The following is a 27,109-nucleotide window of genomic DNA, read 5'->3' on the forward strand; positions in this document are numbered from 1 at the left end:
AAAGAAAGACCAATATATCAGGTGGAAATCGATTGATCGATGCGCCTCGCTGCGGTCGGCATGGATTTACAAAGACAAATGAATAAATACTTTTATAAAAGCTTTAAATCTATACCTAAATGTGCCGGTCTACCTCACGATGACTGTGTTGGCAAGCGAACTAAGATAATTATACTTTATCTTAATGCTGACAATCGTATTGCAATGCAGAGCTGCTTGCTTAGCATCACACATTCAATCTTCTTACTCTTCATATTCAATGTACGGCTATTTTTTAAAGACGCTTAACCGGCAGTAACCTATATTTTTAGCTGCCATCTTCAAATGGGCCTTGAAGACCAAATATTGCACGCAGATTTATGTTCCCAGATCAAGGCCTGTTCCTTTCGACAAAATCATCCAATTCCTAAATAGCAGCATCGGCTGACCCACTCCTCCATAATCTGCCAAGGACGAGCCGAGGGACCAAAAATCAAAAAAAGGCCCTGGGTGTCAAAGACATGAGTTGAATCAGCAACATGAAACAGCGGCTCAAGGATGAATTATATGAATCTGGTTGAAAACTAATGATGTTATTCTGCTCGTTAGCAGGTAAAAATGACGTTCGGCTCACCGTCAGAAAGACTTTCCTGCATCTCATCAGAAGAAAAATGAAGATAAGTGAACAGGCAACACACTTTGACACTAGAAAGTATCGGAAGTGTCTCATCACAAGCTTTATATGATACTCTTTGCGGTTTCCTCGTGTCCTTAAAAGTGCACGTGACCCTCCACATTCATCCCAAGACTGGATGACAGATGTTCACTCTTGCACCGGAAGCTGACGCTCCCCATGTCTCTCACACCAACTCTTAAAACCACACCGAAATACCAATTTCATTACGGCTCGATAGATCCGTCCCTGTCTTTTTTTCAGCCACACTCCTATTTTTTTCTCAGGAGTGAAGACGGGAATGCAGAGCCATCCCATCCACGCATCCGGCCGTGGGAGCATCCATCCTGGAAATGATGAGAAAGCCAAATACCCTTTTAAGTTGCGGCGGGGGCGCTGCCAGCTTCCATCCATTCCCGGCCCTAATGATAATTCCCAACACATATTTAGGGCTCGCCGCCGTCCTGAGGTTGACTCATTCGCAGTGCACACCATATATGGTCAACTTTACATGCTGATCGCACTGAGGTGATCCTCAGAATGGATAATGAACGCAGGGGAGGGATCAGGAATGCACAGCGCCACTTTAGCTGGAGCTGCACACCAATCGTGCGACATATACGTTGAAAATTTTGGAAAAGAAGAAGACGCCGGATCGGGTCCGCGTGATCGATCGATAGCGGTCGGCCGACGGAAACCATCATTCCGCCGTCAGGATAAAGTGACGCCGTTTGATGGATAAAAACGTCGTCGGGAGCGCGTTTCCCGGTGTGCACGGGAATGAGCGGAATGACAACGCAGTCCAACTGTGCACGTTGGTGCGATACAGTGAATGTCACGTGTAAAGGATCAATTATGTGTGAAAGAAACTATTTGACTCATGAATAAGGAGGAAGGCGTACAAGCATGCTCGCTGCACACCGTCTGCTTGGCATTACAAAGTCATCTAAGTGTTGCATTGGCCTCAAAGCAGCACGGGCTTTGACAACAAAATTGCATTAAAGTGCACAGCAAGGATAAAATTAGGAGGTTTTTTTTTTCTCCTGTTTCTTGAAAGAATATCTACTTGAGATGTTTCGCACGCCACATCATCTGTGATATCAGGTACAATTCAGATATTTGGAGCAACATAAGGGTGCAGGTCTAATTCCATGACAAGGCAAATTTGCACAAAATGTGTAAATGGATCCTTGAGTCATTTCACAATTTATGTTTTGTTTTTATTTTTTTTCTGAACTTCTACAGATAGATTCATTTTAACAAAGTCACGCTGGTGATTCGGGTGATGCAGGAGTTCTTCACCAAGTAGCGATGTCTTTCAAACACAGTCTTATCAAGATCACCAAAGAGTAAAGACATTAATAAATCCGCTGGTCATTCAGAATTCAATGAATGTTTTAGTGTCATCGGATTTCTATGCCGTCCCTCCTGACCTGCCATGCAATGAACCTCCAGGTGAGGACCATGTTCATGTTCAGGTGCTCTTCAACTGAAGCAGAAGCTTCAAGTAAATCAAGCAAAGGATCATTTACTGACTTTGTTTCAAATGTTAACATGGGACACCGGGGCTGTCACTTTATCACTTAAAAGTGTCGTAATTGATCATAACAGTCTGACAATTAACCGTGACTACGAAAAGTGGATACCAGACGGGAAAAATAAAAAATAAATAACACCTATATGCCCAAAGAAAATGCAGACATATAGAAAGGCGAACTCACATTGAACCCTCTTTCTCAATCTGTGATTTATTTATGCGTGCATGGAATCTTACGCACCGAAAAATAAACAGAGTGGACGAGCACATCGGCTATTAGCAGCAGGCGAATCCGTGGGCTGTAGATTTGATTTAATTAGTTTCGCCCAAATCAGTGCTTGTATTTCACTGTCTCTTTAGAAGTATCAAGCGAGGCGTGATGATTGCATAATTGCATAGAAGCATAATTTGTCGATATTTGAAAAGGAGCCAACCTTTCCAGGCTTTTTTTTCTTCCCCCCCACTAATAGCCAAAGCATGTTTTATCTTTGAATGCATATCAACTCCCTGGGTGAGCTCCATTTCGGACCAACATTTAACTCTAAAACAAAATGATCACGCCTAGAACTTTGCCTCCACCATTAAAATATCCGTACCATTATATTAATTTGTTTTAATGTGGAGGCTCCTGTAACAAGTTTCTCCCAGATTGAGTCGCGGAAATAAAAGACAGATTCCATTACAAATAAGTTCATCATCGAATGGCACTTTTACAATTATTTCAAATTAATCACAGGTGATGTTTTAGCAGGAACCACTTGCTATGTGGTTCTCACATGTTCGACACACATCCGGACGAAACACAAGCACACTTGCCGCTCGGTGGAGATCCAGCTACGCTTTATCGTGTACCATCTTGAAATACATGGCGAGCGATGCCTCATTCTAACAAGAGCCGCACCACTTCTGCCTTACCTTCATAGGACACTTTGAAGCCCAGCGAGCCGCTGGTGTCGTCCGTTTTAAAATTCAGCCACATCTGGTGACTGGTGCTCACCACAAGGTCGGGAGTGGTGGTGCCAGACAGACTGCATGGAGATAAAACAGGACGTGTTTCATCAGTTACTTTCTATAAACACATACCGGAGCACAAAGAGCACTGACTATCATCTAACACATGGACGACATACTTCTACCCAAAACAAACCCAAGTCCAAATGATGTTAGAGATACAAAAAGGTCAACTTAATCTAGTTAATACACTGCTCAAAAAAATAAAGGGGGCACTTAAAAAACACATCCTAGATCTAAATGAATGAAATATTCTTATGAAATACTTTGCTCTTTACACAGTTGAATGTGCTGACAACAAAACCACACAAAAATGATCGATGGAAATCAATTGTATCAACCCATGGAGGTCTGGATTAGGAATCACACTCCAAATTAAAGTGTAAAAACAAACTCCAGGCTGATCCAACTTTGATGTAATGTCCTTAAAACAAGTCCAAATGAATCTGTGTTGCTTCCTGAGTGGACACTATGATTTCACACAAGTGTGATTGACTTGGAGTTACATTGTGTTGTTCAAGTGTTCCCTTTATTTTTTTTGAGCAGTATATATTCCGTGCATCACTTGCCTTTCGCCATGTTAAAAGCGATACGTTTGTGTTTGCTAGTTACGTTTGTGTTTTTTCAGCTTAACTAATGTTTTTGTTCAATTATGACGCCCGGCCGAAAAAATACTATCCAAACTAGGATGCAGAATTCTTCTTCCCTGTTTTAGGCATGATTTTGTGCCATGTGTGACTCAAGGTTTCCTAAATCCATGCATCCATGGGAGGATTAAGGGGGAAAGTGGGAGGTGAGACTGAAAGTTGGGTTGCGTAGCAGCTGGCGCCATCAAGTTCACTCCAGAAATCTGCTTTGTATTTTGTTATAACTGTTAAGTCAGGTTAAAAAAAGGCCCGGGAGATTGTTTTCGCTCACATGAAATTAAGCACCTGTGGTTTATTTTTTATTTATTTATTTTTTTTTTGGGGGGGGGGTTCTTTCTCTGCTTGATGACAGAAATACCAATTGGCATGTATTTCCTGTTCACCGTAGACTTATTTTATTTGTAGTAGTGGGAAAATATGGTTACGGGCCGGTGACAGGCGCTAATTATGTAATCGAGTGCTAGTTTATTACAAAAGCTGTGAAATGAACAACCAGCGTGGGCTCTCACAGAATGACCAGGTGTCTCATCTGTTCTTTATAGTGTCAGACTTCTTTCTTAATAATTTTCTCTCTCTGTCTTTTTTTTTTTTTTTAATACAAAAACAACCGATTCAAAACGAAAACAGTCGGGAAGACGGAAGCGGAAAATGAAGAGAAGATCAGTGAGTACCATGGATGTAATTTAATCCTATTTGAATACTAATTTCACCCAACTCCAATTAGGAACTGTATCACTGCAGAGTAAGTGATTAAGCCTTCTAATTTTAGTAATGGCACATGGAGGACAGCCAGGAACAAAGAGGAGCCGCCTGGATATGCAGTCTTTTTTGGTCATCTGGAGAGCTTTATGTGAACTGACTTATACATAGGTAAGAAAGTGGAGAGTGAGGGTCTCAAAAACAAAGGCTGAGGTCAATTTCTACACGGGAAGTGATGTGGCTTCCGCCTCTCGTCGCCACGCCCGCGGCTGTCCTGTTAAATCGAATTAAGCCGCGTGAGATAAAATAACTTGTGCGTATTCCCTCTATGCGTTTTCCTTTTAATTTTCTCCTTCGATATACCATGCCCCGGACGCGCGGAAAACCTCCAGAGAAAATGTTTTTAATCAAGTAGCCAGGATCGTTTAGAATTTCCCTCAAAGCTCATCACTATCGAAAACATTTCTTCCCATCGATGGCTTATTAAACCCGGTTTCGCCGCGCACGGCAAACGCGTTTCCCCTCCGATCGGACGCACGTCCCGTAATGAGATTCGCACCGAATTGCCCTCCATTATCAACCTGTTACATTTCAGTTACATCCACTGTAGGAAAAGGGGTGATTTGATTGGCTGTGACTCATTCAATATTAACAACAAATTTATGACTCTACGGTGGGAGGGTTACATGCTTCTGACCTTCTGAATATAATTCCCAACACCCTGTGCATGCTTGCCTGCACCATTGACTCACAAGAATATACTCCTGAGTTAAACAGTGCTGAAAGCCGCAGTATATTTTCCGGTCCTAAACTGTTCCGCTTTGCTCGAGCAAAACAGCTCGGCACAGCTGACGGAACCGCTCACTTTTATACAGTAATGAAGTTGAGTAAAGGGACGTGTTTGTCAAACGTGAGCAGAGAAAGAATCCAGGCGCGTCACACTCCTCGTCCTCCCGCTTCTCCGCAAAATGTCCGATCGCATCCTTCATACGACGCCTCTGTTTAAAACCGGCCCATAAAAACGTTATTAAAATGGTAAATGTCAACGTGAGCGTTAGCATTCGAGTTTGCGGCGGTTTAAATGCCTCGACATGCGGGTCTGCTTTTGTTTAAAAAGAAAAAAAAAAAAGAAGAAGAAGCGGAAAATGTAATGATTGACAATACGCTGCCACATCTATTTTTCATGCACTGCTGCATCAGGTGGTGATGAAATGAAAGAGAAACAGCGCAACAGAGAGAAAGGGGCTGGAGGGGATGGGAGGGCGGGTACAGCTTGGTGCAAATGGGGAGGAAAGGGCAGGTGTGCCGAAAGGAAGAAATGTGAAGAGACAAGAGAGAGCAAAACAGAATAACAGAGTATAATTAGGAAAGCGCATCTTGCCGGCTGCACATTTACTCAGTGCAGATTTATCATAATAAAGCATGCAATCTTAACCTTATTCACACCCTTGTATTGCATCATGACCATGTTAGGATTATTCAGTCATTTATTTTATTTATTTTATTTTTTTTTACCATATCAATGGCTTTTAAAACAATATATAAAAAAAAAAAAAAAAAAAAAAAAATTACAAAATAAAATAAATGACTGAATAATCCTAACATGGTCATGATGCAATACAAGGGTGTGAATATTTTGTTTTCATGAAAAAAAGTTAATTGCAGGAATAAACTAGTCGGCTAGATGGGGAGGAAAGGGCGGGTGTGCCGAAAGACTGGCTCAGTGAAAAAACAGCTTTTTTCCAACAGCTATACGGACTTTGAACAAATCACTGTCTTGATGTGTCCCGTCTGCTTGGCTTGATTTTCTGTCTGTAGTGTATTGTTGACGATGGAACTGACACAGGAGAGATGTGAGCATTATGTGCTGTACCGGAAACAAATTCCACCAACACTGTTGTGTGGCCTAAATAAATGATTCTGATTCTGATTCTGACTCTAAGTCGATTGTGGTTTTATATGAAATCCTGTTCTTAAATGAACACAAAAACACACATAAATTCATTTGAAAATGACAGCGACATCATATTTATATGAGGATGCGCCTGATTATTTGAACTTTGTAATCCGCACGTCTGACTCGCTCTCCACACCCGCTTTAACAGTTTCTCTGGATTTGGGACGCGAGTCCTGCTGTCGTGCCGTCTCACTTTTCGTTCGGCGAGACATCTTGCCGCAGCTTCTGCAACGTACTACGCACTCCGGTTGAAGAACATTTGGCCTGCTGACGTCATCGTCCGCCGAAATATTCGATGAAATGAAGCAACAGCGAGGGGAGGATTGTTCTAAGAGAGCTCAGTGATGCCAGAAATTAAACATATGCATCTCTTTGTGATGTATTCTAAGCTCCTCACTGATTTTTTCTCCCTTTTTTTCCCATGCAATTGTTCACTCGCGGCTCTGTATCGATACAGGCTGGCAGCGTTGCACTCTTTCACCCGCGGTATCTTGGAGGACCAGCACGGTAAATCCTCCGCTCCGTAGATTTCGGTCGAAAATGAGAAACACTAGAGGAACTGGCACGACGCTGCCGTTTTGCACGCTTCCCGAAAAGGATGCGCACAAAGGAAGCCGTTGCACAGGACGACACAAGCATGCGTCGATAGTCACACCGCGTGTTAAAGTTTAGGGTGAAAACTCACACATGAAAGATGGTCTTCTGGTCTCCCACCACGTCACTGTCTCCCACCGTCAGGGTGTCGTAGCCTCGCTCCAGGTCGAAATCCTCGAAAGTGAGTTTGATAACCTGGGCAAACAGCAGGGAGAGCGTCAATGACAGATGCTGGGACTCACCTGAGATCTCCTCACGCCTGTAACTTTACATTCCCACATCCATCACCCTTTCGATGTCTTTTGAACATTTCTCGTGGACGGATCCGACCCCACCTCCCGCACCGTGGGAGCAAGTTTGGAGTGAATGAATCCTCAGACTTTGTTTCAAAAAGGCCTGATAATTTCTGCTTTTTTTTGTCCTTCAGCTGAAGATGTAGTACTTCTACACGATTTGTCCAAAGGACGAAATACAGTAACCAAATTCAAAGACAAACAAATGGGGTCTGATGACGACGGAGGGTTGATTATGATGGAAAACAGAGGAATATTTGAGATTAAAATGCAAACAAATAAATGAGGCAAAGTACAGGCTATCTCGGTCTCGTATTTCAAATTGACTGCTACTGATTGCGCCGAAACTCTTAATGTCTTCAGAGGTCTGAAGAGAGCAAGGCCTAATAAAAAAGCTTATATAAATGCAAATTGCACTATGTACTATGTTAAACTCAGTGGCTAATGAAAATTGCCAAGGACCAGAGAAGAGATGAATTGCGTGTAGGCAGACTAGGTCAGATCACTCGATAAATACTTTCATATCACGACTCGCCTTCCGTCTGCCGGCTAACAGGTGAACTAGAATAAGGGAGGAACCTGCAGAATTAGGAAACCCTGTCATAACTAAATAAACAATATTGTTTGTCATCTCTATCATGAATTATTGATATTTTGGTCCCTTTACAACATGGGCCTAATAACAAAACACAAACAAATGAAAGACTGTTTGCGGCCGACGAGGAAAGCGTTTGACAAAAAGGCACTTTGGCCGCGATGCCACAAGGGTGAACGCCGGTAAAAAAAAAAAAAAAAAAGCAGCGTCAAGTTCCGACCCCCCTTTTTTGCAGTTTTATTTGGGTGTCCTGTCCGACCCGAGTCTCCTCCCTGCGGACCGGCGCCGAGGGGCCGGATAGAAGCTCCTTGCATTTCTAAACAGAAAGCGCCGCCTCGCTCCATCTTCATCCGGACCGGCCACGGACAGAACCACCCAAAGTACAAATGTCTGTTTCAGTCGGCCGTCTGTGTGTGTGTGTGTGTGTGTGTGTGTGTGCATCAAGTGTTTGTATGCATGAAGCAAACGCTGAGGGACGGTGTGTGTGTGTGTGTGATACCAAACTGTGCCTCTGGCCTCACACAGCATTCCACTGAACTTAATGCAGAACAAAAAACAGAAAGGATTTCTAAAAAGCATCTTGTGTGAGTGCACAGAACGACTTCTGGCAGCAGAACAGCTGGATGGACTGAAACGCAACACAAATCAAGGATCCAAAAAGACTCGTCCTGAAACTTTGATTTCATCCTCTGAACAAAACTATCCAAATCTAGCTCCAAACCCCGACCCCCTGCTTTTTATTCCACTATTAATCTCTCCAACTGAAGCTTTCAGCTCTCTTATTCATGAATTTTTGTTTCCATTTATTCATTGATTTATTTTACATTTTAATTCATTTTCAACCTCACTTATGCTTTCACTCGTATTATTATTATAATAATTATTGTTACAATTATAATTATTATTATTATTATTATTATTATTATTATTATTATTATTATTATTCAACCTTCAAGAAACAGGTAAAAACTTTTCTCTTTAAGGACTTTTTACTACGCTGATGCTTGAGCTGCCCCAGATCAGGTTAGGCGCCAAGTTAGGCTATGCAGTGTGTGTGTGTGTGTGTGTGTGTGTGTGTGTGTGTGTGTGTGTACGTCTTTGTCAAAAAAAAAAAAAAAAAAACGAACCCAAGCTTACTGTTCTGTATATTTCCTGCGCATCTTGTATTTGCAAGTGTTATTTGCAGTCCTTATGTCCTCTATTGTAGGTCGCTTTGGATAAAAGCGTCTGCCAAATGTAATGTAATTCATATTATTGTTATTATTATTATTTTTATATCTTACAATTTTTCCATGTGAATATGTTAATAAAGCAATCCAAAGCACTTGTGTTTTCCTGGAGAGCCCTTACCTTGGAGGCGTCTGTGGCGGTGATGACCCAGGTGCAGTTGGCGTTGTTGTCATACTGGACCGGGTAGTTTGGCGAGGTGATGACGCCGCTGGGTCCCCTCAGCTGACCTCCACACATCGGCGCTACGGGAGAAAAAAACGGGGAAAAGCGAGCGAGATATTTCGTTAAACTGAATGTTTAAAAGCGGTTGAACTGTTCGGGTAGCAACCCGATCACCTTTTACGTCAGAACGGACGACCCCGTCGTGGAGCGCGGCCTTAATCGTGACGAACACCCACATATTTTAATTGGAAATAGGAGGTGAGCAGTTTGCAAACATGCTTTAAAGGACAATGTGACTTTTCTTATCAGAGCCGGAGGGCGTCCACGAGGCAGAACTGTTAAACACCTTTCAAATTAAAGCGGACTTCCTAATGAGTACTTTAAGGAGACGGGGTTTGGTACATGTGTACATAATTGGGGTGGGGGGGGGAACCCAAATTTATTTGAAAGTAGCCGGCGACACAGGTTTTAATGAGTTAGGTGGAAGGCAGGTCCGTCGGGTGTTCGGGGCTAAATCGGCAGCTCTGGCTCCGACCCTCACCCACCAAATCGCCTCCATCGATATGTTAAATGAACTTGGGTGAAGTTAAGAGAGTTGCGTAATTAACGTGAATGTGGTGAAGCTGAAATCAAATAATTATTACGATACAGGGGCGGAAAAATCGCTGGTCGCATCGCGTGAACGGTCATGTTCGTATAGACGATCCACAACCAGGAAAGGTCAACCTGGCCGGTGACTAACCGGGAACTAAATGAGAATTTTAACTTTATGAAAATACATCCGCACACGGCGATGACATTGTATTTTTGTGTTAATGTTAGAGCCGTTTAAATGTGACTCGTGCTGATTTTCGGTCGATCTTCAGTTGTCCTCGGATGACGTTTAATCATCCTTCATGGAGCTCTGGTGGAGCAGCAGAGGAGAAATGAAACGCCTTCTTCTCAAAGGAGAGTTTATTGGCATTCTTTCGCATCACGATGTCAATCTTGGATCTTTTTCATCGTCGTCACCGAATGTAAAATTCGGCACTGCGTTCCAAAGTCTCAGGCGTGTCTTTGCGTAACTTTCATTGTTGGAGGGACGAACCCACTGAGGAGGTTTCATACCGTTACGTTTGATGTCACAGAGGCAGAAGCTATTTGAAATTCAGGTAACTTTCACTGACCCCCCGAATCAGACAAATTCATTGTCATGTCTTTTAGCACAAAAAAAAAAACAAATTACATGCATAAACCCTATATCGGGCGTGCTCGCCTGAGGGGCCAATATGTAAGCAGGGCCATTTTACATCGCATTTTAATATCAAATGGAACTCTACCCACACCGGGAAAGAAGAGAAAACAGAGTTGACATACAACATTAAAGAGGGGGCTTTTTATATGGTGATGAGTTCCTCTAGACATCAGCATTCTGCCCAGATCGCCAGAGTTTCGGCAAATCTACGTATCGAAAGGAACAACTGAGGATGATTCCGGACACGCGTTCTCTCCCGCAGTTACGCGCAGCGTGATATATAATCAGTGTTTCCTTGGGTTCCCTTGAACCCGTCCGTGGATGAATATGGATGACGCTTTAACATTTCAGGGTCCCGGGGCTCACGAGACGTTGGCCTAGACGTGCGCGGTTTCATGTGCACGAACAAGACATGCACAGTATGCCTGACGAAAGGGGTGCAAACGTGCGAGGCTGCAGTGAAGAACAGAAGAGCGGCGGTCGGCGGGGTCACGTCGCTTTTGAGCGATTCTTCTAGACGACGACGGGATACAATTTCCTTTAAATCTTTACTTCATAAACACTTTAAGAATCCCTTTTTTGCGTCGTGTTTTATTGTATTGTTTCATCATCAATCATATCATGACTTTCATACTCGTGACTTACTGCTTGTATTTGTTGTCCTTTTTTTTTTTTTTTCTTGTTAAGCTGCAGCAGAAAATGTTAATTACTTGTTAATGAACTTGTTTGAATTAAAAGCGGCGCGTGCTGCTTGTCGAGGCTCCACCAACAGAGGCTCCATGCCTCGCAATTCTGGAGCCCGTGATGGAACGCATGCCAGAAAGGAAAGTCACACCCCCTCCATCCACTTTGTGTTCTGTTGCGTTCATAATGAATGTCATGATGGCAACACATTTAAATTCCGATACGTCGTTATCGCTCTTACTATTGTTTTCCTGAAAACAATAAAGTCTCGCCAGCTGAGGAAACAGTATGATTTTGCTTTTAACTGGAACTGTTAAGACCAACATTTGTAATGTGTTTACTATGAAGTTTATACATTCATATATATATATATATGTATATTTTTTTTTGCCTCTCGAGCTATTTGCGCTTTATCGCCACTGTGAAATATTCACTTATTTCAGACTCCATGATAATATTCACACCAATGAAATCAGCTGGTGAAGGTTGAAACCTTGATTTTTGGAGACACGGAGAAGATCGGCAGTCTGGCTTTTTCTTAAAGGGGAATAGGAAATTATGGGGAGGCTGTACCAGCATGCGAAAACAGCAAGACGCTCTGACAGGAAGCAAGATTCTGCTCAATATTAAGACAGCTCAGTCAAAGATGAGAGCAGAATCACCGATATAAAAGTACTTAGAGGACAAAAGTGTGTTCCACGGGGACAAAGATGGACGACGTGAATGTGGGTTCCCACCTCTGCAGATGGGCCGGTCGTCACTCCAGCCGACGTAGCTGTCCGTCACTCGGAGACAGCTGATGCTCTTGGAGCCCTGCAGTTCGTAACCCTCGTCGCAGGAGAAATGCACCGTGGCGCCTCTCCTGCAGCGAGATCCAGAGAAAAGGATTCCCAAATCGCCGCACATAAATACATCCCAAAGCAGAACCCTAAGTTTCTAGTCTGTTACTTATTTATCAAGTCGACCACCGAACTTTGAGAAAGTTTCCTCTCCGGTGTAACTCAAACCGCCGCATAGGTGAGGTTTGACATGTCTAGAATCCTCATTAATTTCAAATATGAGGTGTTACCAATCAGAGAACTTGTTTTAGTTCCGCAGAAAATATCTTCACTGCCCTTTTCAAGTGCCCAGTTTTGACTTCTTTGGCTTTTAATGCCGCCGCGTGCCGAGCACAAACCCGCACAGCTTTCTGACCATTAAGGAAAGTCATTTTGTCTCAATATGACCTGACCGATATTTTGCCATTCTTTCTTTTGCAAATTCACACCGCAGATTAATTCAGTGCATACATACGGTACGGAGCATCACTTCCAGAACTTTTTTTTTTTTTTTTTTTTTCCCTTTTTCTTCTGAAAGCATCCACATCCCATCTCAGCACGTTGTGTCAAGGACGTGTCGAATGAATCGATCGACCAAATCACGGACGATGCTTTTACCTGAAGTCTGAACCTTTTCTTTTGCCTCGATCTGGGATTCCAGGGTCCGGGCACATGTTGTGTCCTTGGGCTACACCCATCTGAGACACTTCATGGAAAAAAATTAAATGAAATTAAAAATATATATATATACATTTATATATTAACTGCGAAATGCTCTACCAAGCAGTATTATACAAATCCCAGTCTGTAACACGGTGGCATTTTACTTTCTGAGCAAGGTAAAGGGTATAAATGGTGAAATAAAAAAAACATACCAGCATTTTACTGAAATACCATATTTTAGGGCGACAGTAACACTAGTAAGTGAATATCGGAGGTTTGGCTTGCGATGTTTGCCACACTTTTCATTATAGTCGACCGATTTCAAGATTTAAAAATGCACGGTCGTCGCTTTCCTTCACATTTAGCGCAGTGCACGTGCCTTCTGGTGCTGCTGTACGTCAGGTCACTGAGTCAAGCAGACAGCAGAGGAGGATCAATTGTCACAAAGGGTCAAATAAAGGTGTCGGACATGGAGAGCCCGTCTGGCTGACCCTGAACTGCAGGGCCAAATCAATGTGACATCTCACTGTACAAGATTTCAGTTAATGGCAAGGTAGCAAGGAAAATCCAAATGGGTCTCAAAGGAAAGGAGGACATCCCAAAAAATAAAAGACTTGTGGTTGGAAAGAGAAAACACTGCATGTAAGTCATTTCAAGGCATTCTAATATGGGTGACAATATGTGATTATTGTTTTTCCCTCCTTGATCTTTGAACAGGAATATTAGATTCAGAAATATACCCTTTGATATGGCATCAAAAAAGCATATACATAAACTGAAAGGAAAATATAAAGTGAACAAATGTGAAAAATACATATTTTTTTTTTTTGTGTTCAACAAACGCGAACATCTTTGTCTCAGTCTCTCATTATTCAGATAACACGTGGAGGCCGAGCCGTTGATGTCACCGGGCTTAACTACACGGGGTAATGAACAGAGAACACGGCAGACACCGAGACAAAACAAGGGCAAGAATAACTGCCAGGCCACCAGCAATTACCGCCGTCTGCGGTTTGAACCGCCGCTGTAGCCGACAGCGAGTCCTCTGCGTCCCCGCTTTCAACAGCCAGGATCGACCCTTTTCCCCCGACCCAAGCGAGCAAAGACAAATACACGTCATGCAATTTTGAGCAAGAGTTGAGTGAAGGTGAGATGGTAAAACAAATATATGCTACTTTGAACGGCGCGTTGTGCGTGTATCCGCAGCATTAGCATTGGCAGGCACTCGTTTAATTTATATTTGTGATCAGCATTGTGATCGAACTGCGACGATTTAAGACTTTTCATTCACGGACGTATCGATATTCGCCAGATAGGTTGACGAAAGGGTCTACGTGTGTGAGGGAACACAGAACAACCGAAAAACCTATTTTGGGCTGTACAATAGGCGTTAGTCATGCAGGTCACAGTTCGAAAATTTGATTAGATAATCCACTTTACGGGAATGTGACCGGGCGGCACCTTCACTGTTTACATAAAGTAAACCTTTGCTACTTTATTCCCCCCTTTGGGATTTACTCCGGGGCATCGCAGAGGGACACAACTCCAATCGCTCACAGGCTATCCTTTATCTCGCAAATGGCAACGGCCGTGACCATTTAAGCGAGATACCGTTTAAATCCCCTCTCTATTCGCCTTTATTGCCCGGCGTGCACGATGCCCTACACGCGTCCTTGCGATGTCTGCGGCGTCGCTGCGCTCGCAAAGACGCGGCGCTCAGGCAGAATTAAGAGTAAGGCGGCGGCGAGAAGGCATTCGGCAACGGCCGCCGTCGAATCACAGTTTGAGCATCCCTGCAGAGCCTCACGGAGCAGGGATACTTTTGTAGGAGATACACTCCCCGTTTTGTAAGTATTGAACACCTTTTTATGTCAAAACAAAGAAAGTCACTGTTTCCTCTCAACTCACACACTGATATCTTGTGGTAGTTGTCTTTGTTGGGTAGCATCTTCACGCCGCGAGACTTCAGCTCGGTCATCTTTTTCACTGAGGAGGGAGGAAGAACAGAGGTTTGGCTCTTCAGTCGCTCACTCGCTCCACTTCTACTTGGATTTTTGGCAGAAATGTTGAAATTCTGCCACTCGTCTGTCTGAAATGATCTGAATATGTCTGATTGACCTGCTATTAAGTCATTTGAGGAATCAAAACAATGCTCTTGGATGACTAGAACCAGAACGTAACGTTTAAGAGGAATACCACAAGTATTTCTACAACCAGAAATAAGATTTTAATTTCTGAGCTTTGACAAAGTCATGTTTAACATTGAATGCAATTGTCTGAGTGTAACAGTCACTGTTCCAGAAATGTTACTATTACCCCCCCCCCCCCCCCTTTTTTTATGCATTTAATGTGATTCTCAATTGTTGCTAGGTATCTGAAGCAGTGGAAATGATAGCGTGTTGTTTTTAGGTGTCAAAGGCCTGCATGTAATGGTTCTGAAGGGGGAAAAAGATAAGAAATAGCTGCTCTTTATTTTCTTTAAAATGAAATAAAGGGAAGCCACAACACTTCCACATGAGTGTGAAGAAGTGACGCCTTTCTATCTGCTCTCCAAGAAGTCAATGGCATGAAATCACGGGAGGTGTGATGCGAGCGGAGAGTGAAGGGATCGAGACGATGTTTAATCTAATTAAAGTATTAAGTCTCCAATTTCTCCCTGATCTTCGAAACATATTTATCTATCAGCGAACCTTAATCCCATATGCTTGCGGCCCTATCCTTTCCGCATTTAAACTCCCTCAGTCTTCCTCTACGATTGAAATTTCACTCCCTGCACCTCCAGCAGATGGTTGGAGGTGAGATCCTCGGAGATCACCTTTTATGATGGACGAAGTAATCCTTTTTCCCCGCAGCTTATTCCCTCACAAAGCTGACCCGTGAACCCGCGAGACTAGAGGAACAGAAACCGGAGGCTCGGAGGGCCCTTATTGGTATATGTGTGTGGAATTATGATAATAAGCCATTAAGTGTTTCGTCATTTATTCTCTATAAGCGGTCAAAATTATTCCGAAATACAGTAAATGTCATTTGTTTTTCTCAAAAAAAGATTGGTATCCATATTGAATAGTGATAATTGGCCCCTCGGTAATCAGAAAGATATAATGAGGTGATTTATTTGGGTATTTGTTTTGTTATTCCTCCATATTTATTTTTCACTTATGGGTCCACTAGAGTGTGAGACATTAAGGGAAAATTTAATTTCCTTTTTTTTCTCGTGCTATAACCATGCTTTGATCTTCGTTGTAGGTGAGATAGAGATTTTGAAAACTCAGAAATGATCAGTTTCCTATTAAATTAAACGGGATCAGTCCAAATTGGTGAAAACAGTCCATAGAATAATATTGTGAATCACTGTGCATTAATTTATTAACCCTCAAACAAAAAAATAAAAATAAAAGTGTACGCAAAACCATATATTAGAACTGTATATATTGATATTTACTAAAATTATAATGTTGCTTTTTGTGGTCACATAAAATGTGTTTTAATTCCAATGTTGGTGGCACATTTGAAAACACCAAATAACTTTCAACATTAAACTGGAAGACTTTATAATAACGCTTTGAAATATGCAAAGCCGTTTAATGTCTTATAGGTTAAACTTATGAAACTATTGTGAGATAATTTAACACCAGCCAACGTCTGTGTGAAATATCCCTCTCCTCCACATTTGATGACTTCAATCAGTGTTATCATCCATTTGATTATTTGTAATCTCACTTGTGATTTTACCAATATTTCTGCCCTCGACTTATTACTGGGAATGTATTTGGAAGCAGCGTTACTATTTTTAAGGAACTTTTTAAGAAAAGACGTTGGCGTGGTTCTTACCTTGGTACTGGGCGCTGAAACCCCTTAACTTGTGGTTGCCGTCGGATGTAAAATGGAGGCGGAGCCAGTTCTTGCTGCTGATGATGGGCGAGGGCAGGTTTGGGCCGGTGAACCTGCACACAGTCAACACAGTATCTTGAAATATTTGATTCCCATATCTCAGAGCAAACAAGCAGAACGTTAGCTCATTTGTAATGTAAAAAACTAGCATCGATCTAATGTATACATGCCAACGCTTCAGACCAATGGAATCCGTGCAACAACAGTCAACTACATTCTGATGACCAGCTCTCTAAAATGATAAGTTCTCATCATTTCTTCACTCCGTCAGCCACCTTTGTAAGACACTTCTATTTTGAGCCTATCAATCTCAATTCCAATAAATTCCAACTCACTGGCAAACAATACAGCGTAATGGCTGGCGGAAGGCGTCAGTCATTCTAGTGGTCGTCTTGTTTGTTTATTGTAATTATACTGATGGATCAAAATTAATGTGCTATCCCAGGGAGATATTAAAATGCTGCACCTTAAAGATCTATTAGAAGGGAGGGTCCTTGTGGCTGAAAGCAATAGCAGAGTGGATCGTGGCCTGGCAGAGTTTGGCATTTGGAGATACAAACAAAACAACCAAACACGGAAAAACACTTCATCAGTTGCTTTGAATTTTGAAATATCGTTCAATGTTCATACTGATGATAGTTGTTACTCACCAAGCCAGTTCTCATTAACACTGAGGTAGAAGGAAAAGTACAACGCGTATACAGTGTTTGGGAAAACAAAGAGGAACATGAACCGCGGATACGTTTGAAAAGCTGGAAAACTGCTCACTTCCAGCAGAAACAAGGACTTAGGAACACTTAATGATTGCGTTTTGGGACGGTACCTCGCCAAATCCTTTTTAAAGCTCTCAGAGGAGCGACTCACAGCTTGCGAGCTTCCGGATGAAGACAGAACAGCCGCGGATATTTTTGATGAAGGAGTAACTCCATTTTCACAAAAAAAAAAAAAAAAAAGGAATTATTGGAAAACCTGAACACATTCTCATGAGGAGAGTTGGAAGGACAGACGGGACTGAAAGGAGAGGCAGTCTTGGCAGAAGGTAAGACAGACCTCAGGAGAGAACCAGACAATGAGGAAGCGAGATCACATAACAAAACGCCACTGATCTGACTTATGCTGCTGCGATGTGAGCAGACAGCAGGGGAATGAAGCCGTAAACGCACTGATGACACAAATTAGAAAAGAGATGGGTAACATAAAAGACAATGCATTGGACCGGTGAGGCTTTTGAATGAGTCTTTTCTCAGCACGCCGTCCACACGCTCACACCAGATCACCCATGGATCACATGACCTCCGGGACAGTTACAGGCAGGGGAGTCCGGCTTCTTTTGAAATACGGGAGGTTACATTTTGTCCGTGGAGGTTCTCGGTCCCGCGGGTGAATTCTTGTCGGAATCTTCAGTTCTAATGACCCGCGGGTAGTTTGCAAATATAACTGATTATAACTGGTTACGGCACTATCTTAAGACTGTTTTGGTGCAAAGTGCAAGCTTTTACAGACACCTGCCATTCACTCTCCCGATCACATTTGTCGGCCACTTAGAGTTTCGTATTGGACTTCGGGGGGAAACCAAAGACCCAAGACTCCACACTGAAAATTACATTACATTACATTTGGCAGACGCTTTTATCCAAAGCGACTTACAATAGAGGACATAAGCACTGCAAATAACACTTGCAAGTACAAGATGCACAGGAAATATATATATTTTTTTAGGACAAAGACGTACACATACGTTCTCACACACACACACACACACACACTGCATAGCCTAACTTGGTGCCTAACCTGATCTGGGGCAGCTCAAGCATCAGCGCAGTAAATAGTCCTGAAGGTTGGAAAATGGTTAGAATCCATCCAGGTCAGTATCCTTTAAAAGTGTCTACTTGCAGTGGATTTTTATTATTTTTCCTTGATATTTCTCTTACTGTTTCCTACTTATTCACTAATTTCGATGTCATCTCATTATAGACATTTTCTTCGATGTTCCTTTTTTAGCAATTGATACTTTTTCACTTATCTTACACACAGATAAAGAATATTTACAGCTGAAAAAAGGGGAAAATGTACACGTACCTGTCTTATGATGTTGAGAAAAACAATGTAAAATTGAGTTCCAAAATAAAAGGCCACGCTTCAAAATATTAAGAATGACGGGTTATTTTTCATCAGTAACTGTGTTATGTCTTTTACATAAGCAAAATTAAAAACAATTTCAATGATTTCTTGAAGGACTAATTGATGATTTCAGAGAAAATCATCAAAACTGTGAAGTTATCCACCCAACAAGTCAGCACATGTTGGATTTTAATACAATTTCCAGTTAATTTTAAGCAAGCGCGATTTCCAAAAAGGACAAGCAGTTCAGCCCGAGCGTGGCCATGAAGTTATTTATTTGACGATATAACCTGTCTCTCCACTGAATAAGGCCTGAAGGCATCCCGCTATAATGAAAGTAAGGCGCAAATGTGAGGACCCGTCATTTGACTCTGGACTTGATTTACAATGGTGAGTGTAAGACTCAGAAGAGAGAGTCAGCATGCTGGCGGGGGTGTTTTATCACATAAAAGAATAGGAAAGATTAAGGAGCCGGCGGGACGGAAAGCACCGGAAACCCTTCCGGCTCAAACGGCGGCGCCGGTTGTGGGATTCGAAATCCTGAGCTGAGCGAATCGCGGCACATTTTAGCCACTCGCATGCATTCTTTCCAACATTAATTCTTGTTAATGAGAACTGCCATATTTTACCAATGGACAAATGGAAATGTTCTTTAAAAGGGCAGCTTCTATTAACATATTGCAATCAAGCCAAAGGGTGACTGAAGGATGATAAGCTGTGAGGACAGCGAAGGATAGTGAACTGATGGATATGCCATTAAGGATTAGGCTATAAATAAATAGAGGCTGACGCAAGAACAGACCACCGTTCAGATATTTTGGCCGGGCGTCATGTCGGCTTCTCGCCGCTGATCTGCTCGCTTTCTCTGCTCGTCTTGAAACATTCGGGTTCCACTTTGCGAGCGACAACAGGGAGCGACGGAAAAAGTCCGGCGCGCTCGGCCGAAGGTCTCCTGAAGGTGGTTGCGGCCGCTCCCACGCTTCCTTCACACCTCATATTACATTTTATGCTGAATTGTCTTGAGAGTGCGGTGTGGAATCAGTTTCAATTTCCCCGGCCCAAAGCTCCTCCATCAGAGTCAGCCTTCTGATGATTGGCCGAGAAATGTATTTTGGGAGAAGCAAGGTGAGTGAGGAAGTCAAGCAGGGTTGGAGTGTTCTTGACGGAGGGTTACCGAGCCCTGAGCAAAATGTGGACAAAATGTGGAAGCGGCGGCGAGTTCATTTACGTTCGCTTTGAACATCTGAAAGCGCAGGACGAAACGTAAAACAAACAAAAAAAAAAGATAAAATAGCGTCTGTGATTACAAGCAACGTCGCATTTTACAACCGTGGGATCAAAATAGATGTAACGATATGGATATTTTTGTAGAAACAAGTGTGTGAGACACACTTCGGCCGAGGACGAAGCGGGTGAACAAGACAGAGACAAGTTGGCAGTTGGAGATAAAACCCTCCTGGTGAGGCTGAAAACAAATGGTTTCCAAGCTCATTGAAGGGCTACGAGTGAAAATAAATGTAAAAAATAGTTCCAATCTGCTTTTACTGATTCTCTAATGAACATTTGCAACAGCTTGTGAAGGTTATTTGGGGATTTCTTATTGTCATAAGTGTATTTATTGTGATGAATTTGCCTATCCATTAAGTAATTTAGCCCAGCATGTCAGCACTTTGGCCTCACAGCATGAAGGACCCTGGGTCGACCTTTCTGTGTGGAGTTTGCATGTTCTCCCCACGTCTGCGTGGGTTTCCTCCCGTGGACCAAAAACATACGGCAGGTTATTTGGAAAAATTGGGAAAAATCGCCCGGAATGAGTGAGAGAATGGTTGTCTGTCTGTGATGAATTGTAATGTAATGTAATGTAATGTATCTGTGATGTAATGTAATGTATCTGTGGCCTGATGACAGCTGGGGTTGGCTCCAGCATCACCCTGGATGGATGGATGGATGGATGGATGGATGGATGGATGGATGGATGGATGGATGGATGGATGGATGATGGATGGATGGATGGATGGATGGATGGATGGATGGATGGATGGATGGATGGGCGGATGGATGGATGGATGGATGATGGATGGATGGATGGATGGATGGATGGATGGATGGATGGATGGATGGATGGATGGATGGATGCATCCATGCATGGATAGATGGATAGATGGATGGATGATGGATGGAAGGATGGATGGATGGACGCATCCATGCATGGATGGATAGATGATGGATGGATGGACGCATCCATGCATGGATGGATGGATGATGGATGGATGGATGGGTGGATGGATGGATGGGCGGATGGATGGATGGATGGATGGATGGATGGATGGATGGATGGATGGATGGATGGATGGATGGATGGATGGATGGACGCATCCATGCATGGATGGATGGATGATGGATGGATGGATGCATGGATGGATGCATGGATGGATGCATCCATGCATGGATGGATGGATGGATGATGGATGGACGGACGGACGGATATGTTTTTTCCTCAATGTGACCCCTTATTTAGCTCTGTTATTATATTAGTCTATTAGACTATTCCATAGTCAGTAATTGATGGAGGAAGAAACATTTAGCAACAGCTCACAGCTTGGAGATGCAGTGGAGCCACATGGCAAGAAAAATGCATTTCCATATTTCATCCATTTGTGATGCTTGTATTGCAGTACCAAATATTATTCATCCCCTGAGACTTCAGTGAAAAAAAAAAAATTCAAAATGAGATGGCTAAATGTACAGCGTGTGGCTGTCTGCATTTTATTGGCATTTGTGCTTCGGACTGATTAACATTATTAGCATAAACTCTGAAATAATCTGGGACTTTATGATAATGCAATGCATGTAATTAATAACTACTTGTGGTGATTTTTTTTTTTTTTTTTAAATTAAAGAAAGTATTCATTTGAAAGTTGTAATCGCAGCACACAGGCAGGGCACGAGCTGTCCACGACGTACGCCGCAAGCATCCCGCCGTTCAAAGCACATCGGTCCGGCTGAAATATAAACGTCTTTCTGGATTTTAAAGGTCACAAGCATCAGGCAATCTTTCTGTTAAATGGCTCTTTTTTTTTCCACTTGATATTCATGGTTTCATGTCATCTGTTCTTTTTGTTGGAGGGGCAAGGCGTCAATCGCTCGATACGGAATCAGTGAAAGGTGGAGTTTGGGTGCCAGAGGTGACCGGCGCTGCTTTGGGATCAAACGCGTTAAATCACCATTCGGGGTGAGAATTAATTGCGGCGTAACATGATGACCGTACTCGTGTTCATATGTGGGTGCGTGCACGGGTAAGCCGGGGGGAGGGGGCGCATTCTGGGAGAAAAACGTCTCTGTTAATTGCGGCTACTTAGGCAGATCAATCAGAGCTCTGCTCTGTATGCAGGTCGCGGTGCTTCCAGCAGACCAGGGGTCGCCGTGACTTTAAAACCAAAACTAAACTTCCAGCATTTTAATGAGCGTTTGTGAATTACAGCATTGGCATGCCTATCCAGATGTGCGCACACACATATCCACACATGAGTGCGCATGCGTAAATGTTTTTGCAGATATCAATAAATTCTCCCTCCCCGTCTCGTCCCGCGTATCCATCATTTTTCCCCGAGCCTCACGCATGCCAGATCCTTATGAGGTAAATCTAATCACTGTCCGAGTCAAAAATTGCAGTATTAAAGGGGCGGCAGCTGAGCTGCAGCTGTGACCTTCAGATGTTACTGAAATGAGTCACACGCTGGGGGTTTAAATGGACTGCAGGAATCCCTGCTCCACACAACACAGTTCCACATTAGTTCATCCATTTCTTCAAAAACAGCTACTCGGGCAATAAAAGCCATCAACCTCTGAGTCAAAGCCGAGAGATTAAAACCTCCCCTGGCTTGTGTTCCTGCAGCCGGCGGTGGCGCCGCTGTTATTTGATATTCAAAAACACAAGTCATACAATTTGACCCCAAACCTGCTGTTCTATCATTTATTCACTTATTTTTAGTTCCGCGTTTATTTTCATAGAAAGACATTCAGCAGGCGATACCAGGATATGGCTGTCGGCTTTCCGGATGATGATTTCCTCGTCGCCATAAACGTTCTTTCCATTCTATCGACACGGATAAAAAATGACTCAATCAAACAAGACCGTTTACGTCTCTGTGCTCGGCCTGCTTAAAATAGCAAATCGACACATCTATCAGTTCTTATTGAGTTTGCGTTTTAGTTGCTTTATCGGAGCTGGTCCCGTTGCGCCTCAACAGGTCAACCGGACGTGGCAAAGCGGATTTCCCCAGAGCCCAAGGTGAACATCACTTAGCAGGACGACGAGGTAGCATCCACAGTGACCGTGATGAAAAGTGTCTTTTCTTGTTCTACATTAGCGTGTAGTTTACTGGTTTGGTTGAAGCGAGCGGGAGAGGCGGCACCAGTCAAAGAAAGAGGACGAAAAATAGGCTATGCTGGTTTTTATATCACAGAGATCCCTCGCTATAACGCGGTTTACTTTTCACGGTTTTGCTACTTCACGGATTTGCATGGTGCATTGTGTTCTGCGATCTGATTGGCTAAAAAGTCACTCCGCTTCTTCTCTACCTGTGCGTCAATAACGTTGCAGTTTAATACATACACGTACGTAAAACAGCTTGACAAATTTACATGACGTACGTGCAAATTCTCTTGCAATTTCCAGTTTCTCTAAAACCCATAATGTTGACAAAACGCTCTGGAGCGACAAAAGCACCTGCGGCAGGAAGATGCTATCTATGGCAGATAAAGTTAAACTTCTGGACATGCTAAGGGAAGCTAAAAGCTATGCGGCTGTAGGTCGGCATTACGGAATGAATGAATCTTCCGTTCGTTCCATAAAGAAGGGAGAAAAAAACATGACGACGACAGCAGCGATAAGTTCTAATAAGGATCCAAAAAGGGTTGCAACTGTCCGCAATTTTTTTCATAATCATTTTTAATTTTCTCCCGTTTAATCCAATTCCTCGGGTCGCGGTGGGCGGAGCTAATCTCTGCAATTTGAAGCCTTCTGTTCACATTGATGATTAAAATTATTATCTGACAGTACAGTACAGAAGTTATTTGTTGAAAAAACGTTTCTAAAGTACAGTACTTTTATTTGCGAAACAAATGATTGAGCCTGTTAAATCGTTTGTTCTTTCTTTTCAATGTATAATAGAGTATTTAATTGTATAATAATTGTAAAAAAAAATCAAAGGTTTCTACTTCGCGGATTTTGCTTATCACGGGTTCTTTTTGGAACGTAACCCCCGCGAAAAACAAGGGTTTACTGCATTTTCAAAATTGCCTGCGTTGCTAAAAATCAAAATAAGAAGTTCATGCAACATGCAGTGAATGAGTTGTCCAGCGTAACCCGGAGGACGAATGTTGAAACGGGATCTTTCTGGATTGAAAGGTTGCAAAGCAAAGCCACCCAGTCCAACACGCCTTCCCACGTCTCGCTGTTCCAACAGAGCCAAATGCCTGTTCCTCAGTCATCCTGCATTATTTACGGACAGACCTCTGACTGCATCAGGAAGCCTTTTTAAATATTCGGAGGGATTCCTTTCTTTCACTTCCAAGTTATTTTCTGCCCTTGCAGAGCATATTATGCCGACGCTTATGGGAAGAATTTCCTTTTTAGTGAGAAATAGGCCTTGTCTTTTATCTCCAACCCTTTACATTAAGTTTGTGTTTGTTTGTTTTTTTCTTTTCTTTTCCCTCTCCAACAACTTCTTCAAGCTGTACTTTGAGTTTTCTGTATTTCTACTAAAAAGGAATTATACGCTCCTCAAGACCTTCCATCATAAAACAATGCTCGATCTTTAAAATACCAAAATATCTTTCCATGCATGAAAAATCAAATCAGATTTGTCATTTGTCTTTGGTCTTCCTTTAACATGCAAATACACTCAGCTTCAGTCATCTCTTTTTCCTTTCTGCCACAAATTTGTATTCCTGAGAAACAAATCGCAGCCAAATCGGTGACAATTACCTGAAGACGACTTGATAAAGGGATCGTTTGACCGGTTCAGTTTGTAACTTCAGGATGATGTTTTGTGACACATTTGCAAACGTCTTACAAAAAAATAAAAAAATAAAAAACAGGAGTGCAGCCTATGGTGTCAACATTGCAATTCTCAATGTAAAGAACTGAATGCCTCTTATTTTGTCATCGATCCAGCAGTCAGTATGATTTATTGGCTGTGCTACAAAAGTGGAGTGTAGGCAAAGCAGGGGAAGGAAAAGGACCGACTTTCTACTGAAGTAATAAGAAGCGTTCAGACGAGGAGCTCAGAAGAGCCAAACGCCACCCGATATTGAACGCTTGCTTTGGACAACATCAACAATATATCTCATAAACATACTGAAGGGAAACTTCAATAGGGAAGAATAAATAAACAAAGACTCACGCGTGGCCAGAAAGACCATTTCTTTCACACTATTGAGTTTCACGGCCATCATCATGTTTCACATAATCATTAGGAAAGGTTAAGACACACAAAACCCTTAAATGCACAGTAATACATATAGGAACATGTCTGAACACAGTATCTTCCCTCAGACAACTCCGAGGAAGAGGCACGGATGCTTAAATCAGTTTAATTGTCCGAGAGCGGTATTGGATCTGCGGTAAACGGGAGAAAAACAAATGAGTTTCCAAGGTCACTCTTAAACGCAACACCAATAATCGAGTCCTCCCTGTAGATCTATCAAACACAATAATAAACAAATGTCAATAATATCCTCGGGCCGATTACAGTGACACCATCCCTCTATTTAATAGGCTGCTTGAAAAGAATTACGCGGCGCAAGAGAGTTGAAAAAGGCAGAACAACAATGGCGGTCGGACGAAACAAAAGGTGCAGAGACGGCGGCGCCACGCCGGGACGATAAAGTGAGCAGAACTTCTCGAATATCAACACATCATGAGATCATGAAACAAAATGAACTTTTGAATTTATCTCCGCACTTATTCTTTTTACACAACCCGCACAGAAAACAATCATTACATGGAAAACCGCTCCGTAGTGCACAGCAAATTGGGGAATTTTTTAAATGACAGTTTCGAATTAGTGACAAACGTTGGAAATTGTCAAAGTCGAGGATCGTGCAAAAGAATTTTGCAAAAACAAAAGAAATGAGCAAGTAAAGCCTCAAACACAAACGCCTGCGATGCGATCCAGCAGAGGAGAATTACAGCGGTCTTAGATATTGGGTATAGGCTATATATACTGCTCAAAAAAATAAAGGGAACACTTGAACAACACAATGTAACTCCAAGTCCATCACGCTTGTGTGAAATCATAGTGTCCACTCAGGAAGCAACACAGATTCATTTGGACTTGTTTTAAGGACATTACATCAAAGTTGGATCAGCCTGGAGTTTGTTTTTACACTTTAATTTGGAGTGTGATTCCTAATCCGGACCTCCATGGGTTGATACAATTGATTTGCATCGATCATTTTTGTGTGATTTAGTTGTCAGCACATTCAACTGTGTAAAGAGCAAAGTATTTCATAAGAATATTTCATTCAAATAGATCTAGGATGTGTTTTTTTAAGTGTTCCCTTTATTTTTTTGAGCAGTGTATATTGCTTTATATATGGATATAGCTGTGTAGTTTGGAGAAATAAGGCCACTCATTTCCACAAAATATATTTCAGTTTTTCTTTGTATTTGCCTCAATAAAACAATTTTAGATGACCTTACTTTAAAGTGTGCATTGCATGAATCACATTCTCCCAGTCTCCCCCTCCCTCTGCTCTGCTTCCAGTTTTTCTCCAGCGGAAGATGAGGCCGTATGTGGGGAGACAGGTGAAGTCATGATAATGATATTGAACCAGGCAACACTGTCAAATCCTCCCAACACAGCCGGCACTTTGTATTCCCCTGATACTAGAGCTTCCTGAAATAACTCCCGCGTTATGCTATGTCATGCAGGTTGACAGCTACAGTCATCTGATTGTATTCATCGGTTATTTTTTTATTTTCTTTTAAAAGGGCGCTTGAAAATGAATATATATATATATCAACGTATAGCTCGGTTTGAGTTGATGCGAACAAGGCTAATGTGTAATCTTAAATTCTCTTCTGTGTCCTTGCTGTTTCCACATGTTAGTCCAAGTTGTCCGCTGTGTTTGTTGGCTGCAGACAGACCCAGGGTGGGCTGCACTCAAGGTTAGATAGTTTAGATAGGAACGGAAAAGCAGAGATAAAATGCAAATCTAGCAGGGGAGGGGACCGTTGGGGGAGGAAGGAAAAACAATCATCGGAGGTTACAGGACGAATGGTGGCGAACGCAAAAAACACGGAGGAAATGACG

General features: G+C 42.4%; 1 protein-coding gene across 1 annotated transcript in view; it reads right to left on the reverse strand.

Moving 5' to 3' along the window:
- Nucleotides 1-27,109, reverse strand: part of csmd2 (CUB and Sushi multiple domains 2) — a 232,636-nt gene that overhangs the window by 107,507 nt on the left and 98,020 nt on the right. Inside the window, exons 6-12 of the mRNA XM_086171636.1 lie at nucleotides 16,608-16,720; nucleotides 14,685-14,762; nucleotides 12,732-12,819; nucleotides 12,033-12,157; nucleotides 9,336-9,457; nucleotides 7,189-7,292; nucleotides 3,105-3,217 (exon numbers count right to left, since the gene is read on the reverse strand). Of these exons, the coding sequence (XP_086027762.1) occupies nucleotides 3,105-3,217; nucleotides 7,189-7,292; nucleotides 9,336-9,457; nucleotides 12,033-12,157; nucleotides 12,732-12,819; nucleotides 14,685-14,762; nucleotides 16,608-16,720 (743 nt within the window). The remainder of the gene's footprint in view (nucleotides 1-3,104; nucleotides 3,218-7,188; nucleotides 7,293-9,335; nucleotides 9,458-12,032; nucleotides 12,158-12,731; nucleotides 12,820-14,684; nucleotides 14,763-16,607; nucleotides 16,721-27,109) is intronic.

Source organism: Fistularia commersonii, chromosome 24, assembly GCF_037954325.1.
Source record: "Fistularia commersonii isolate RoL2024-O1a breed Wild chromosome 24, RoL_Fcom_v1.0, whole genome shotgun sequence".
Lineage (NCBI taxonomy): Eukaryota > Metazoa > Chordata > Actinopteri > Syngnathiformes > Fistulariidae > Fistularia > Fistularia commersonii.